The sequence below is a fragment of the Centruroides sculpturatus genome, unplaced genomic scaffold (assembly GCF_000671375.1).
Source record: "Centruroides sculpturatus isolate CEXI.00-Female unplaced genomic scaffold, Cexi_2.0 scaffold838, whole genome shotgun sequence".
Lineage (NCBI taxonomy): Eukaryota > Metazoa > Arthropoda > Arachnida > Scorpiones > Buthidae > Centruroides > Centruroides sculpturatus.
The window spans coordinates 182,218-199,782 of record NW_019385059.1 but is presented as its reverse complement, the minus strand read 5'-3'; the positions used below and the strand labels follow the sequence as shown (position 1 = coordinate 199,782).

At 34.1% G+C, this 17,565-nt stretch overlaps 1 protein-coding gene across 2 annotated transcripts in view; it reads left to right on the top strand.

The window, feature by feature from the left end:
• Positions 1 to 17,565, top strand: part of LOC111634089 (fatty acyl-CoA reductase 1-like) — a 62,292-nt gene that overhangs the window by 26,819 nt on the left and 17,908 nt on the right. For both annotated transcript variants that reach the window (XM_023378766.1, XM_023378767.1), the window contains exons 2-4: positions 5,456 to 5,597; positions 10,615 to 10,731; positions 11,401 to 11,576. In XM_023378766.1, the coding sequence (XP_023234534.1) occupies positions 5,469 to 5,597; positions 10,615 to 10,731; positions 11,401 to 11,576 (422 nt within the window). In that variant the 5' untranslated portion in view covers positions 5,456 to 5,468. The remainder of the gene's footprint in view (positions 1 to 5,455; positions 5,598 to 10,614; positions 10,732 to 11,400; positions 11,577 to 17,565) is intronic.

The window sequence follows — 17,565 nt, the reverse complement described above, 5'->3', positions numbered from 1 at the left end:
CCTCTTGTAAGACAATATATATATATATATACACACACACACATATACATACATCATATAGGCCTATATACATACATACATACATTACTATATACATACATACATACTTTATAATTTTTTTAATTATAAAGCTTCAAAGTATTTATTTATTTAATTATATTCAATTATAAAGCTTCAAAATATTTATTTGTGGACAAAATTGAAGCTTGAAGCAAGCACACGTGACTTTGGTACATCCAACAGAAAGAAACTTTACTGCAGCGGAGGATGGACTAGTTCAATGGTTCAAACAAATTCGAACCTAAAATATTCCTTACAAGTTGGTCTATACTCTAACAAATAACTCTAACAAGTTGGTCGTGACTTTGGCCGAAAACAGAATGCGTCATCACTGGCCGAATGGGTAAAATCACTAACAGAGTGGTCGTGGGTTCGCGCTTGACTAACGTACTAGCCGAGTAGAGTATTATGGGTTTTCTTCGCCTGTTTTAAACCTAAACAGGGATCAGTTTTCCAAAGGAAGGGCTCAGGCGGAGACACCCCTTATAGATCGGGAGATCTATAAGTGTTGCGGTGCCGCACACATGAACTAAACCGGAACTCGTCAAAGACAATACGCTGCTAGTCCGTAAGTCCACGTTTCTCTTCAGGGTCGAATGATCAAATGACTACTGCTCTGGTGGACCGAAGATAGAATCCTGGATAGCAACTCCCCAAGAACTTTTCATGAGCGGTATGTCCTGGATATATCTGGCCCTGTCCGTCATTACCCGCTGCTTCTATTGTGGTCGAGGCTGAGAAAAAGATCCTCTTAATGCCACAGAGCGGAGAGTTAGAACAAAGGTCCTAACGGCACCGCTGCAAACGAAGCTAAGTAACTTGGGCCACTAATGGCAAGCGATCGGTCACCGTGCATGCAAATTTACTTCTGCTAGTCGCTTACCAATGATTAGAGAAGGAACAGGGTTCTGTATTGAGGTTTCCATCTGTTTCTAGATGCTGGACAAAGATGTCGTTCCAGGTTTTCGTGCTGGTCTTGCGATCAGACCATCTGCCGATTGTCTGGGCGTTGCCTGTTGACCGTGTATGTGTGCGTTTCACGTATCCATTACTCAAACAACTCCTCACAGTCATGTCAGAACGGCCCAGATGACACAATTCAGCGAAACAGCCATCCTAATTCAGTCAGATGATGCGGATTTCTTCAGGTATGCGCAATGTCTTTGGTTGTGAAAGCCTTTATACAAGAATAAGGTAGCAATTTTAAGGTAATTCTCTGGCATTACTTTGCGTGCAATCAGACCATACTTGTAATCATTTATACAATACTTCGAGACAATTGTATGCCGAGTTTTGCAGTAATCTGACCATGATATTCTGTAACAGTATCATCACCGTCATCTTGGATGTGTTTTGTTTTACTCGTGGTTTAATTCAACTTGGTATTAAATCAAAGAATGTAGAACGAGTTTATCTTTAATTTTTAAAATTTATTTATCGTTTTCGTTTATATTTATAATGATTTATAATTTATAATTCTGGATTTCGGATTACTCTTGTAATATCTCTACATCTTTGAACAAATTTATCATACTCAGATCCAAGATTAATGTTTTATTAGCAGGTAACTATTTTTTTAATTATGCAAGTTAATTTATATTCATTAACTTGCATAATTGTTTTGAAATGAATAAAATTTCAATCGATGTTTTCAGTATTTTGCCAAAAAATTTGATCTGTTTAGAATAAGTCCGATAACTTTTAATCGTTTTGCATCTCGAACTTGATAAAAGAAACAAAATTAAATTTATAAGGATTTAATTAACTATACTTGTAACCTAATTCCATTAGATCTATGTAATTTGCAAACAGTTTTCAAGCATCTTCATCGTTCTTCCTCCTGGATTGGATTGATAAAAGAAGACAAGGCAACACGAGCGATCTGACAAAGGGAATGAGGAGAGAAAACTGGCCTATATTTAGGTGTTAGAAACCCGGAAAACACCGCGGGTTCTCACCTGACCAATAAGCCCGTTAATCAGGAATGAATCCGCAACTACTAATGTTTAGTAGTTTCATTCACTCTGCTACTAACGGGTCCTTCTCCTACTGGATTTTGCTCAAATTATAACTTAAAAATATCTTACCTTAAAGATAAAAAATTTCTTTTTTATTCCATTAAGAAACCCAAAGTTTGAGAAGAAAGAAACAAGAACATCCTCGAGATAATTGAAACTTTGTCATGTTTCAGGGAATTTCTTATTTGTATTGTTATCACATCACATTTCAAGTTTAAATTATCCAATTTTAATATTTTAAACTAACTCTAAGCACCATTATTTAAAATAATGCTATTTTCAAAGATTTTGAATAATGGCATCCTTTCAAGATAATGTTGATACTTTGCTATAACGAACTAATTGTTGACCGATACCCCACAATTTTTTCAGCTAAGCAATTATCCTACTAGAATAATTAGTATTCTAGTAGGATAATAGTATATACTTGAACTAGTTTTTTATATTATCATCTCGGAGATCCGATGATTTATGATAAATAAACGGTCTACTATTAGATAATTAGAAAAAAAGAACTGAAAACCGGATTACAGATATTGCTTAAAATGTATTTATGAAGCTTGAATGGGAAGGGTGCATTCTATACACGCCTTTAAACGCACATTTACACACAAATAAATAAGTAATTAAGTTACTGCTCGAATGGTTTACCGGTTAAGTATGTGTTCTGATTTTACATTAAAATGGGCGAAAGGTTACATTTTGGCTTCTTACTTTCGATAGTTATTTACGAATATTTGTTTAGTAATAGATCATAGCCGAATTTCTAATGCGTTACACCTCGATTTAGGGTGATTGTGCGTATTATATTTTTGTGATGTGCAGTAAAAATAAATTTATGTAAAGATTTTTATAGAAATCATCTTGCAACTAGTGTATCTAAGTAATAATTTACTAATACATCAGTAATTTCACTCACTTAAATCCATAATGGTGATACAATCGTATATATTGGTCTAAAGGTGCCATAATTGTGATAACGTTACCGGAAATACGGATAATAGGAATGGAGAATGATGCTCTGATCCAAATCGCTTATAAAAAGTCACATGGATGGGGACCGAATTCGAGGTCTGATCTCTGAAGATGAGACAAAGATGCCTTACTACAGGAAAACAGTAATTATTAAAAAAAAAAAAATTGGAAAAATTGTATGCGGTCTATAAAATGGTCATATTATTATATTACGCGATATTACCCCGGTATAGTACAGTAAATAAATATGCAAGTTTCAAAACGCATGCTCGAATAACGTGTAATTATAGAATTAAGAAAAGCAATTTTGTTTCTGCTGTGAAGTTAAACAAATTTTTAAAAATTTTCGTTTTATTTTTTATAATGGGGAACATGTCTTCACGTTGTTGGCTACGAGTCTCGTATGACGTAAACTTATTCCTCGTGTTATACCGAAGAAAACTTTATAGAGTGATAATTCTATTACGACTAATAATCTGTGTATCAAACATAATTATACAGTGTATATAACACAGTTTAGGTAAAAGAATTCATTTAACAGCTTTTATCGTCGTTCAGGAGTATAAAACAGGCTCTTATAGTCATAAAATCCCATTTAAATTTTGAAAAAAAAATTACTTGGTACGATACTTTTTCCTAACTCATAAATCTTACATAACCATTACAAATCTTGAGAATCTTGTTGACACTTCGAATTAGTGCGCACTAGTGGTCGGGTGGATAAAACCCCAAACGCTAGAATCATTCGCGGTTCGCACCCTACACATGAAGAAAACCCGGAAAACTTCACGTGGCCACGCCGGTCACGAGAAGTTTTCCGGGTGTTCTTCACCTGTTTAACACCTGTATAAGGGAAAGTCTCCCTTGGCAGATCGCTCGTGTGTTGCGTTGTCTTATTCCACCGAAGCAAACGTTTGAATTGTACGTATTTAAAAAAAATACATTAATTAATCGTGTGGATCAATAAATCACACTAAACAACAAGGCATTATTACGTAACAACATTGATGTGAACTTTGATAATTCTAGCGTAATGTATTGCACCACAAAAACTGGTTCCATTAGAAAAAATGGAAGACTTTACCATTAAATTATCATTAAAGTGTATTCATTTAACCGAAATCTTTCTCAAAAAAGAGTAGAAAATAACAGAAAATAATTCAATCCTGATGGGTTCGTCGAAGCGATTGGCACCATAATGAAAACTGATTGATGGATTCTTCCGGGTTGTGATTCACCAATTTTCCGTAATTTTTTAAAAAAATGTTTCTAATTAAGAAAAACGCTATTACATTTTGAATTTTTTCCCTATAATTTTTCACGCAATGGAGTGGTAAACATCTCGATTTCTAATCCAATCAATGCGAGTTGCGAAGCATTTACGTCGAATTTTTCATTACAAAACAAAAACAAAAATAAATAAATAAATAAATAAAATCAAAATTTCCACCGAAACGCTTTTAGATGACATGGATTATTGGTTCCTTATTTCTGAATTTCTAAAAATAGATAAATTTAAGTTCCGGTTGGAAAGCCTTTACCATTTTCGTAACCACAGAATAGAGCAGTAAACCGCTAAGACTTTTATATATATTTCTTCTTTTTATTTTTTTCGCAATTCTCCTGGAAAATCGTTACTAAGTATTTTTTTCAGATTAAAATAAAATTTTATTTATTCTTTTATTTATACCAGCGTATCTATGAAGTACAGTGAAACCGTCCAAAGCGGAACTATAATAATAAAAACCTGCCAAAAATTTTTAGGAAAGCGGTGATTATTGGTGTTAAAAAAAGCTGTTTAAAACGGAAACCGGAAAAATATTCGGTACCGTGCGAGTCCGGTTTACACAGATTTCACTGTACTTATTCTGTTGACGAATCATTATTTGTCAATAGAACAAGTACAGAACTATAAACCGGACTAGCACAGTATACATAAGTATCATATATAGACTATAATACAGCTTTACACATGCAATTACTTGATTTATTATTAATTGAGATATCCTTTGACCTCAATCTTTCAGATAAATGGAGTTGTTTCGATCATAGAACCGGTTAAATCTGTAAAAAGAAAAAAAATGTAAACTACTTTTTTCAGTAGTAACTTTATATTAATAAATAAACGAATAAAGAAATTAGAGTCATTAAAATTGCCCTTCACATCTTCACAATGTCGGCTGCAATTTTTAATTTATTTAATGTAAAATATATGCTCTCCACCTCAAATTAGTAGTGGCTTGCGCCGTACATCATACTCTTCATTTAACAATAGAGTCGTGCCGGTTAACTAACATCTTTCGGGGGATTTTTGAATTGAAACAACGTGACTTAGGGTTTATAGGGGTTGCGATTTGAAAAAAATTGTATACAATTATATTTAATTTCCATTTTATTTGCAGGTAGTCGGTTATAATGGCAGAAAGTAATCGTAAAATCTTGGATACCGAATGTATTCCATCGTTGGAAGACTTCTCACCTATAATTGAATACTACAAAGACAAAAGTATATTTATTACCGGAGCGACTGGATTTGTTGGAAAGGTAATGCTCTAGATATTATCTGGAGGAAAAAAATAATAATTTTCTCAGAAAAGATTTTATAATTCTAATTTCCAGAATTGGAAGTAAATTTAAAATTTACTTTTGTGCAGTTTTTTAAAATTAATTTTTATCTAAAAATAATTTTAAAAAATATCCAATGAAAATTCGTGAAAAAATAAATATTTCAGAAATTTTATAACACGCAAACTACCTTTTTTTTAAATATAATTAATATTTAGAGGGAGAAAACGTCAGAATTTATCAAAGATTTGTGAAGTACAGATCGATTTTTTAAACGAGATCATATGAGAGCCCGTAATTTCTCTCGTTACGGCAGAAACCGACCCATAATAGGGTCAGTTAACACGAGCGAAGAATAGGAGACACTTAAACTGAGATTTCGGCTCATTCAGGTTACATGAAAGGCCATAATTTCGCTAATTATGGACGGGCCGACCCACATTGGGATCGGTTAACAACGGTTAAAATAATGCTTGGCATCTGTTACGAGCATGGGTTTCGTATGTTATGGATAGAGACGTGTTTCGGCATAAGCAAGTTTCGTCGTCACGTTAATTGACTCACAATGGGAACAAGTTAACTCCAATGGGAGGTAGGCTCGTGATAAATTTCGGGATTAGGATCGGATTCGAATCCGGAACCTCCCGAGGTGGAAATAACACACGGGGTCAACTATAAATGTTAATAACTTCTTGTTTTAATGGTTGAACAGTTTTAAGAGTTTTTTTTTTAATATTTAAGTACTTAATTAAATTGAAAAATAACAATTAAACAATAATACAATGCAACAAATAATTATTTGGTGATTTAAAGACAATGACAATAAAGAAATTTGTACTTTATTATATTTTATATTTTTCCTTTTAATAAAGAGTGACGAAACATTATTGTTCGAAATTCCTTCATTATTTTAATAATTATTGTTACACAATTCTTCCATAATTCCCTTCCTGGAGTAACAATTTGGCGTTTTCTGTGTTTTCACCCCTTCGCGATATTTTAATGATAATTAGTATACATATATTAACTGTAATACAGTGAAACCCTCTAAAGCGACCACCCTTCATAAAGACCATCGCAATTGCTCAGAACCGTCGGTGGCCGCAAAGTAGGGGTTTTACTGTATTAACTTCACACGTTTGTTTACCGAAATTAAATAAATTCTGTGAGAAATTTCCCTCCCCAATACCAGTCGGGTTGCAAAAACGCCGATCTAGTTTATATTCAAATGTAGGCCTTACGAGACTTAAATAGTAAACAATGAATAGTGTTTTATTGTTCTGTGCATAACAATTATTTAAAAAATAGCTGCAACAATGCGTTAAGTAATGGTTGTAAAATTAAAAATAAATAAATAAAAGACAATTAAATTGTTAAAGTCGGATTTAGTAAAAGTCATAAGGTAACTTTTTCATCAAAATACCTCTTGTAAGACACAGGAAAATGGTTTTTATGCTTAATAATTGCACGGAGATGAGATATTAAAATGCCGTTTAAGAAAAAATAGCTTCTTTCCTTCAAAAAGGGGGAGAGACGAGGAAAAAAACTCATGTTTTGCAGTTTTTTTACTACTATTATCAAAATGTCATCTACGTAAAAATCTTAGTGACATTTTTAAAAATTTAATTACAGATATCAGAAACATTTTCTGATGTTTATGATTTAAAAATATAAGAAAATGTATTATTAATAACTAGTTTTCGGTCTTATTGTTTAGATAATGGAACTTTTTGATCGCAGATCAAGGAAGAGATCAGAAAGAATCGAAAAAAAGGGAATAAAATGATTAAAAAAGTGACAAATTAAACATGAAATTCGTTTTAGTAAGTTATATAAATACTAAATAATGTTACGTAACTAATTAAATATATATATATATATGTATAAGGAATCAAACACGTGACAAAAATGGAATAAATGAATGAGTCTTATATAAAGGCTTTGTCTTCTATTAGTCGTGATGTCACATCCTGTTTACCATTATCGAGTCGTAAATTATACGAAATGTCTTTCAATTATTGTCCCAAATAATTACCTACCACGAAATAAAAAATCAAAGAATAAATACAAAAGAAGGGGAAAAACTATAATAGGTAAGGAGAATTTGTAATTGCGATTAATTTAGTAATTTGAAGAGCGTAGATATATCATTTGAATTGTTTACGGGATCGCTAGAGGTATTGTGTGAAGAGAATTTTTCTGTGGTACCATTTATTCTTCACACACAAATGCATATTTAGACTAAAGTATGTCACTGGCTCAAAGGTTGAGACCCATTCTGAGCAGGTGGCACACTGACACGCCGGTGACACGTGCCCAAAGATGCCCTTAACGAAAATTGAGTTTAAAGATTACAGGACCAACTCAGAGGGTCCTCGCACTTTTTCAAATTTGTAAGAAAATTTGACAAAAACGACTCCGTTTTGCAAACATTTGGGGACTAATTAATAACTTTCCCGAGACCCTACAAAACCTCCAGCCGGCCCTGATAGATACAAAATTTTATGAACAGTTACAATAGTATTTTGAAATTTTGTAGTATATTCTTTTTCATGACACATGGGTTCGAGAATCTGTTCTATGCATTAAAAGAAATATAGATATTCCTAGGAATGTAATCCCAATTTACTTGACCTTATTAAAGAAAATTGTACCGTACATCTTGTTTTACGACGGATTACTCCTGAAAATACTCACATAAGTAATCAAAGTAATGAATAGTTTGTTCCGAAAGGTATCACATATCACATTTATTTTATTCATTGTTCACAGAATATAAATTGTTCTTTCCAATCTGTGATGGAGAGGCCATACAAAAACGTTAACCTTATTGTGGAATACATTTTTTCTTGTTAATCATAAAAATATGAAATATCAGGAGATAAAACAAGAGAAGACAAGTAATAATCCACAGTGAACATTATAATTGTTTTAAGTAAGCTTATGCAAAATTTGAATTTAAGGCTCTGATTGTTAACATATGAAACTATGAAGTAATTACTAAATATCGATAGTCATTGTATTGTCATAGTAGCATTGATTGCCATCGTATTGCCAAATAAAGCAAATTAATTGTAATAATTTTTCTATAAACGTGATATTTACGAGGACATACTTAACTACCACGAAACCTAGACACCCCACCCCTCCTCTGATTTCATCTCCCCTTATTAACTCATAAACCCATTGCCCAAAACTTTTTTCACTAATACTGCTTAAGACGTTCTAACGCTCAGCCAAATTAATGTAAGCGCAACGATTTTAAGGCACAAAGTAGAGCTGGAAGTCTTTTTTAATGCCGATGATTATTTTTCCTATTTATTATCATGTTGACATTGTTTCATTCTAAATTTCCTGTAGTTGTAGTCTGTGTAATGTGGGACTTTTTTCACAAGTTGTGTCTTACTGCCAAATCTGCTTTCAGTATGCTTACGCCACAACTTTCAAAAGTTTCCTTTACTTTGACGTTTTTGCTGAGCTTTACTTTTTCATTCTGGTTTTACCAGCTTTTTTACGGAATGACATGAAAGCAGTTATTCTCCTATGTTTATAAGATTTTTTTTTTATATAAACAAGTCTTATATGAAGTCTTTCGGACGTTAAGGTTAGCAACTTCGATGGGGCCATCACAACCCATCCAACACGGATTACTTTTCAAATATTAATGTAGATCAGTATTAATTAGTAGTCGTTGATCATCCTCTCTTTCAGGAGGAGGTCAACAACTACTTTTGGTATAATTATATTTAATTAACTAGGTTATTTGATTAAATTTTAATAATAATAATAATAATAATCGGATTGATTAATATTAAGAGTTCCATCAGTTTAAAGTCTGACATTACAGAAGTTGGCTACGGCTCTGGAGGATCAGGGTTCGAGTTCGTTAAAAATTTTCGGAAACAGTGTAACCAAGGTATAGCGGGCCGTTTCCCTGGCTAGCGGTGGGCGGAATTCGTAATTAGCACGGTATCGCCTCCTCCTATCAGAAATTCGACAAGGCTCATAATTCCGCCCTGCGATCCGGGCGGAAATGAAATATATATATAGTCAAACTTCGATTTATTCAATTCTAAAATTGGTCTTATATCGAAGATGGCGTTAAACTGAAGAGTCTCTAGTAAAAAGTGGCTTGAAAGTCACGTGATATTGGCGAGGACTTTCGTTTTTGGTACAAGATCGTGTATTTAATAATTCTCGGATACTGAAGGGTTCCCCTAATTAGTATCTCCGGGAAGGATGGCGTTAAAGTATTCGTCGGCGCTATATCGAGGTGTTGGCTGCAAACAAAACTCTATAAGAAACTATATAGAAGTTGACGAAATGATGCCAATTCATCTTAATGCTGAAAACACAACGAATGATTTAGATTTAAGTTTTAATAATTTAGAATAATCTGGAATTTAAAAGTTGAAATTGGGACATCTGGTTTACATATTAATAGTTACTCACTGATTTTTTGAACCACGGAATTATTCCACTAATTTAAATTGACTTTTATTAAGTTTTATTCTTTCCCTCAAGAAATTTCTAGAGATTTTTCTTTTTCTGCAAAATTTTCTAGTTTCGAATTTTTATTCAGATACAGGAAAAAGTAATTATTACAAGTTAAATTGATAACCTAGATTATCACAATACTAGTTGTCGATATTTTAATATATTTATATCTATTTTGGAGTCAAGATCTATATCTAGGTCAATAAATTTAAGTGTATAATTCTCCTTAATTTATTAAATATCTAGATATATATTATAAATTTCATAATAATTTACACACACAGTATAAAAATTAAACAGATACAGAAAAGGAACTAAAAAAAATTACTATTGTTATATACCCCTATAAATCCTTTTATTTATAAAGAGGATTACACGTTATAGTGTTTATGTATGTATATTAGGTAGAAAATAATATACTGTATATTTATTTTTATTTAATTATTTTAATTATATTTAAAATAAACAATTGATTATTTATTTATTTTTTATATATTAGATTTTATTGGAGAAATTATTAAGATCGTGTAACGGTTTAAAGAAGGTTTATATTTTGCTACGTTCTAAAGATGGGGAAGACATCAAGCAAAGATTAGAAAATTTATTGAATATTATGGTAATGTACATTTATACGTGTATATGATGATATTCTGTATTGTTCTACTTTAAATTGAACTTTATTTAAATATAAGTGAATTAAAAATAAATTTTGAGAGTATCAAAGTAAAATGTCTTTTGTAACAAAATATTTCATTATATAATAGCAAATTGGATACGGATATATGAGGCCTTTGCATCATACAACCCTATTTAATTTGTAGAGCAAATTGTCAATATGCAAATTAAATTTCAAGATGCCAAAAGTGAAATCTGAGTCAATAAATAAATTGGTACATTGCATATTAATGAAAATTGCATATCATAGTTATGTAATGTCTATCATTTGAGACAAAATAACATACCATAGACCCTCATCACCCGATCATCCCATTATGGGCCTGGCCGAATCCACGATGGGTATCGGAGGAAAGATCCTCTTACTTGTTAGTGACAGAGGGCGAAAAGACCAAAAAATGGAAAAAGTATCCATAGAATGCACCACACAATGCCACTTGCAAACTATTAAACGAAATTTCATTTCTGGTGTTAATTTATGGTAATTGTAAACATGTTTTAAAGGATTTTCTGTGACGAGTTCAACAGAGTTGATTTGCATATTCTATAATATAATCACATTTAATTTTTATGAAGTACAGTACACTTATATTTTCTTTATTATTTACAGATTTTTGACAAAATTAAGAAACAAAATCCCGAAATCTTAAACAAAGTCGTACCCATTAATGGAGACATCACCTTACCAAATTTGGGTATCAGCAACCACGATATGTCGACATTATTGGCAAATGTGTCCATTGTATTTCATTGTGCTGCAACAGTAAGATTTGACGAGCCGTTAAAGTAAGTCAAATTTTTTAACAATAATTAAATAATTCGATTTAAATAAGTGTATTCAATTAATGACCTTTTCGTACAAATTTCGCGGAAATCGGAAATATAAAATATTTCATGCTGCATCGAGCGTAGCGCAAAATAAAACAGCTCGTGTGTAAAATTAAGATCAGAAAGAAACAAGAAAAATAAGTATTATGTAAAAATTGAGTTAGTTTCGTATAAAATAAACAGTGCGAAAAATGCTTCAATTTAAATTTAAACATTTTCTCCAATTTCAAAGGATTTAAATTTTAAATCCTTTGCTCTGATCACCACGTTTGGGTCATTGCAAAATGCATTAATATTGTTCGTTAGCATAATGACCGACCAGCGACATACTGGGTGATCCACTGGTGGACATTGGTGATCAGGCGCCCACTAGTGGCCGAGTAGATGAGACCTCCAAACATGTGGGTTAGCATCTGTCCAATCTGTCCAACCAAGTGAAGTTTTACGGATTTCTTTACGTATAACACCTAAATAGGAGCCAGTTTCACGAAACTTCTCCATGGAAGCACCTCCTCCTCGGCAGATTGCCCATGTGTTGCGTTGCCTTTTCCCAACAATCCAAAACGCAGGCAAAACTTTTTAACTACGTGAGAATTGTGCATGAATACTCAAATAGCGAGGTTACGGCCGAAGTTTTCATCTCTAAAACGTGAACGTCGGCATTCACATTTCAGAGATGAAAACTTCGGCTAATGTTTTGAAGTACAAGCATTTTATCCAAGTTTTACACAGCTTTTATCATTGGTGGCGCTCATGTGCATTAAAATCTTAAGTTCTAGATAGAAAATAGCGCGATCTTTTTCTTTCTGCTTTACCAATACAATTGTGAAATACGATTGAACAAGAACCGAAAGTAGCTATTTTGGATCAAAATGTCATTATAACCGGTTACACGGTGGAAAGATCTTTTGGTTGAGTTGTGGATTGCGGCGGACACAAATATACCGGACAAATATTACGTCTCCACGACATGCGCCTATTCCTCTGCTTCTACATCCAGCACGTTCAGAAGATGCCATACAGCAATTTGAATGGTGCAACACGATGTTAAATTTCCAGCGTGACGAACCACAACTCCTTTAGCGCATTTTATGGACCGACGAAGCACCGTTTTTCCGAAATGGAGTGTGTAACCACTACAATGTGCACCACTGGGGAGGGCGGCCCTCCACTATGCAAGCGACACCAAGTGCGTTTTACTTCAAACGTCTGGTGACGACCGGATGCCGGGCGGTCAAGGTGGCAGCCTACCGCTCTGGGGGACCCGGGATCGAATCCGGACTAGTCAAAAAATCCCCAGGAATTTTTCGGGGGATGGTTCGTCCGGTTATGTCTGGAACCCTTCCTCACCACCCGGCCGCCCCGTTGTGGGCCTGGCCGAACCTATAATGGATTTGCTAAAACGAGGCCCTCTTAGTACCCTCAGGGCGGAAAGAGTTACCAAAAAAACCCTCAAACGTCCGGTAAGGAATTTGGGCTGAACAGCCTCTTGGTCCAGTATTAATTGAAGGAGTGTCGGTATATGATACGTATCAGCAGCACCACGTGTTCTCACTTGGCAATACGAGAGACAATAGGAATGCCTTGTGCCATTCGATCGTCTATATCTTTGTATTGTAACACGGACATTCTGTATACTGTAAAATCATATATCTCATATTCTTACGAGATATTCGGTAGTATTGTGCCTATGGATACTTTAACGAAGAGATAAGGGCAAATTGATTCATCGACTTCTCGAGGTAACAGAATTGAGCAGAGAAGGAAGAACTGTGAACGCCTGCCCTAGACGTTCTGTGAACACTTTCGTCCAAAATGGTGGATTTTCTAGCAGACGTCGCTAGTGTGAGAATTCAGACTCCCGTGTAAATTTTCACACGTCGGTAAATTTTTATTTTTATCATTATTTCTCTTTTACTCCCCCCAGCAGTGAAGTAAAAGTTAGACTTTTTGACCTATAAGTGTACTGCGTCACTTCAAAAGGTGACCTAAACGTCTTTGGCAGTTCTCCCCTCACAACAGGAGATTATTCAGTTCCACTCTCGTTACAATGTACAAATCAGTAGCCAATTGACAAGAATCTCCACCTGTTACATGATAGAGGGTAACAAAATGACTCACAATTATCACCCAGGTGGCCACGCAGATGTTCGGAACTTAGCTACCTGCAGCAATTAATTTAAGAAGTTTGACAGCTGGTGTGACACTTTCCCATCGTAAGTATCGGGTAGAAAACGTACTAAATCAAAAGAACCATTCGATGGCTGTCAGAATTACGTAAACAACTCGTGACGCAAGTCAAGAGTTACATGCGATTGCATCAGATTTTTCCCCGATGATTCCCCCTCCGGGACTCAGAAGCGGACATAGAAGCAAACATAGCGGACATCAAGAGACACCCATACCGCCGTACCGTCCGACGCTCCATACCGCAATCCAAGGGAGACTACGATTTGGGACCCGCCGATCCAAAGAGTTTTACCAACCTCCCATACGACGAGAGCGCGAATCCGTGAGTTAATCAACTAACCACATTTCGATACTCTCTCTTTCGTTCCTCGCCACTCTCTCGATCATAGTGCAAGATTAGACAATATTATGTCGTTAGAATTAGATCTTAGGTAGTTAGAATCGTATTAGATGAATTATTATAACCTTTTTGATTTGTATTGTTTATATAAGTTAGTTAATTAAATATGTTTATTTTATGTTCAGTTCCGAGTCATTTCTGAGTGCAATCGGTACTTTGTCGCGATCTCACTGTTTTATGTGGTTTACTTAGTGTTTATACGCCCTTCGTGACGCACTTAAGACCCCACCCGAGACAGGAATACAGACACTTACTCTAAATGCTTTATTCGGGGTCCTACTTAGACCAGGCGATCTCCATCCTTATACATTAGTCAGGGCCGTCTGTCTTGCACGTCCCCCTCTCTCTGGTGTTTCCAGATCTTCCCGTAACGCTCACTACCCCTCACCACTCCTATTTTTGACCTCCAAAGACCAAACCTGACAAGAGCCGCCGGTAAGTGGGGAGCAGCTCGTCGCTCTACCCCTTCGGTTCTCACACTGGATTGCGCTACTTTCTATATCTAGGGATTTAATGAAATAAGTCTAATAAGTTCCCTTTGCGACTCTCTCTGCTCCACACAACACTTTTTATTATTCGTTTCAATGACATCGGAACAACCTCACATTTTGTAAACGGCGCCACCATTGGCAGAAATTTTAACCTAAAAATTTGCATTTGACTTAAAGAAAATCCGTACCATTCACTGAGTATTTCCGTGAAAACCCACGTGTTTAGAATTGTGAATTTTAAGTTTTCATTCTGAAGATACATACGAATCATTTTGAACTACGAATCCTCGTGTACTTATACCATTTAAAATGATATAAAATAGTTTTGTGAATTGGTAAAATTAGAGCGTACCTGTGATACAGAATTTTGTGACTACAGGTAACCCCCGTATAACACGGCACTTCTATAGCACGGATTCACTCTAACACGGTTCGAGAAATGGGTGAAACCCTCGTACAACATGAAATGTAATAAATTTTTACATACTTAAGTACTAATAGTTCACGAAAATTATTATTTTCGTGAACTATTAGTACTTCAGTGTGTAAATTTTCTTTTCTCGTCTCCATACACATGGTCTTTCGCGAAAATTGTTTCAATTTTGCCATATCTCGACGCTTCTGCTTCTGAGGTTGCCAGATGTTTTTCCCTTATTCCATAAGTGCTTAGCACCATATAAGGAAATTTATAAAGATCTTTTAACTAGAAGCAAGCAATCTAAAATTACATACACTTTTTGCAAAAGGTAAAGCATGAATCTGAAAATAATGCAGAAAAATGCTCAGAGGATAACGATAACTTGCCAAAAATAAAACGCTCTCGGTTAATAGTGCTTTTAGTGATGACAAAGAAAACATTGTTTAATTTATATTAATATGTATCACTTAAGAAAATTTTAATAAAGATATTTAACTTAATTATGAAAATATAGTAGCATGTTTTTTAATTTTTGGAACCTAACCCTCCTTTTCTTACTAGTTCTTTGATTCGCATAACACGGCAATTTTTTGGAACGTAACTACCGTGTTATACGGGGGTTACCTATACTTGTTTTGAATACTGAAGTGTGAGTAAAGTTAAAATATTAAACGTTTGTACTGACTTACACAGATTTGGAATTATTTTAAATATTTCCAAGATTACGTTCGCTCTGCGGATTCACGAAGAGTAACAATCTCTTAAATTATTAATGACATTACTTAAAAAATATAGAATGCTGGTGGAATTTTTAAATATTTCTGTGAGACGTGATGTGAAATTTTTAACTTTCTTTGGCATTTCAATGTGCATTTTTCTTTCACAGCTTCTTGTTTTCAATCTCGAAAACGTGCACTGCAAAGTCAGAACTGCAAATTAACTTTTCAGAACTTCCCACACGTGGAATAATTTTACCGTATTCATTGTAATAATAAATCACACACACCTGAATTTTTTGCCGAGTTATTTTTGTTTATTCCAAACGTTTTCGGCCAATTCATATAGGCCATCTTCAGGTTTTAATAGTTTTCGTTGTAATGGAATCATTCGTTCGAAATTCGTTTGAATTTGAACTTATTACAACTTTTATGTATAATAAATAAATTAAACTAAATATATGATAAAATGTAATCTAAAAATCGCGTTTCAATTTAACAATAAAATAAAAGAAAAATTATAACTTTGAGTTTGAAATACTAAAAACTCCAGAACAAGAAAATGTTTATGGATTATTAAAACCCATATTTTTCTCAATTTTATATTTCCAAGCCGTTGGTAATGCTTTTGCATCTTTTGCATTTAGGCATCTGTCCCTCATCTTACTTCTGTAAATCTCTATTTTCTCCATTTCCATTGCGATGGAAGGTGAGTGTCCCGTCCTAACAATCTTGGCTTCATCCCATTTGACTACTGATCCGTCTGCCTGTGCCATACTTGCTAATATCGTACTATTCAGTTTTTTATTTATACTATATTTGTGCTCCTTTAGTCGTACTTTCAGGTTTCTTCTGGTTACTCCGATATACTCTTTCTCAATACCTAATTGTTGGTTCTCAAAGGGTATACTGTACACACCCGGTTGGTCTTCTAAATTAATTTTGTCCTTGTCGTTTCTTAATAATCTATAAATATTGGGTGCTCTTTTATATATTATCCTTGCATTTTTGTATTTTCCTAATTCCTTCACCACTTTCTTCGTTTGTTCATTGTATGTGAACTTATTGAATGTAGTACAGTATTGTTGTTATGGTTTGGATTCGTAGCTTTTTGTTTACCGTAGCTTTTTACAAGGCCTATTGAATGTAGTATTATTGTTATGGTTTGGATTCGTAGCTTTTTGTTTACCGTAGCTTTTTACAAGGCCTATGATTGTGGACTTTCTGTATCCTAAAGTCCTTGCTATCTGTTGAATTCTATTAATTTCTTTATCCCTGTCTTGTACATTGGTGCAGTACAGGACACCAATGTACTGCACCAATGTACTACACACTGGAAAAACGTTTAAAAGAATACATAAGTACAAAAATGGAGGATAATAGTTTTGTGACCCATGATCCAAATAAATTAATAAAAGAAATACAGAACTTAAATTTAATGAACGAAGAAATAGGAACGGTGATGGACTTTGAAAATCTGTTCCCCTCCATAAATCTAACATCGTGCTACAACGAACTAATTGAATTCTTAATACAACAAAATCAAGAAACGGCAAAATACATAGAAAACTTGCAAGATTTGGCAAAACTGATTTGTTTTCATTCATTTTTCAAATTTAATGGAACGATATACAAGCAAAAGAAAGGAGTTCCTATGGGAAGTCCTATGTCAGGTCTGCTATGTGAACTGGTAATAAGGAAATTGGAAAAGAACATCCTCAAGGATTTCTCC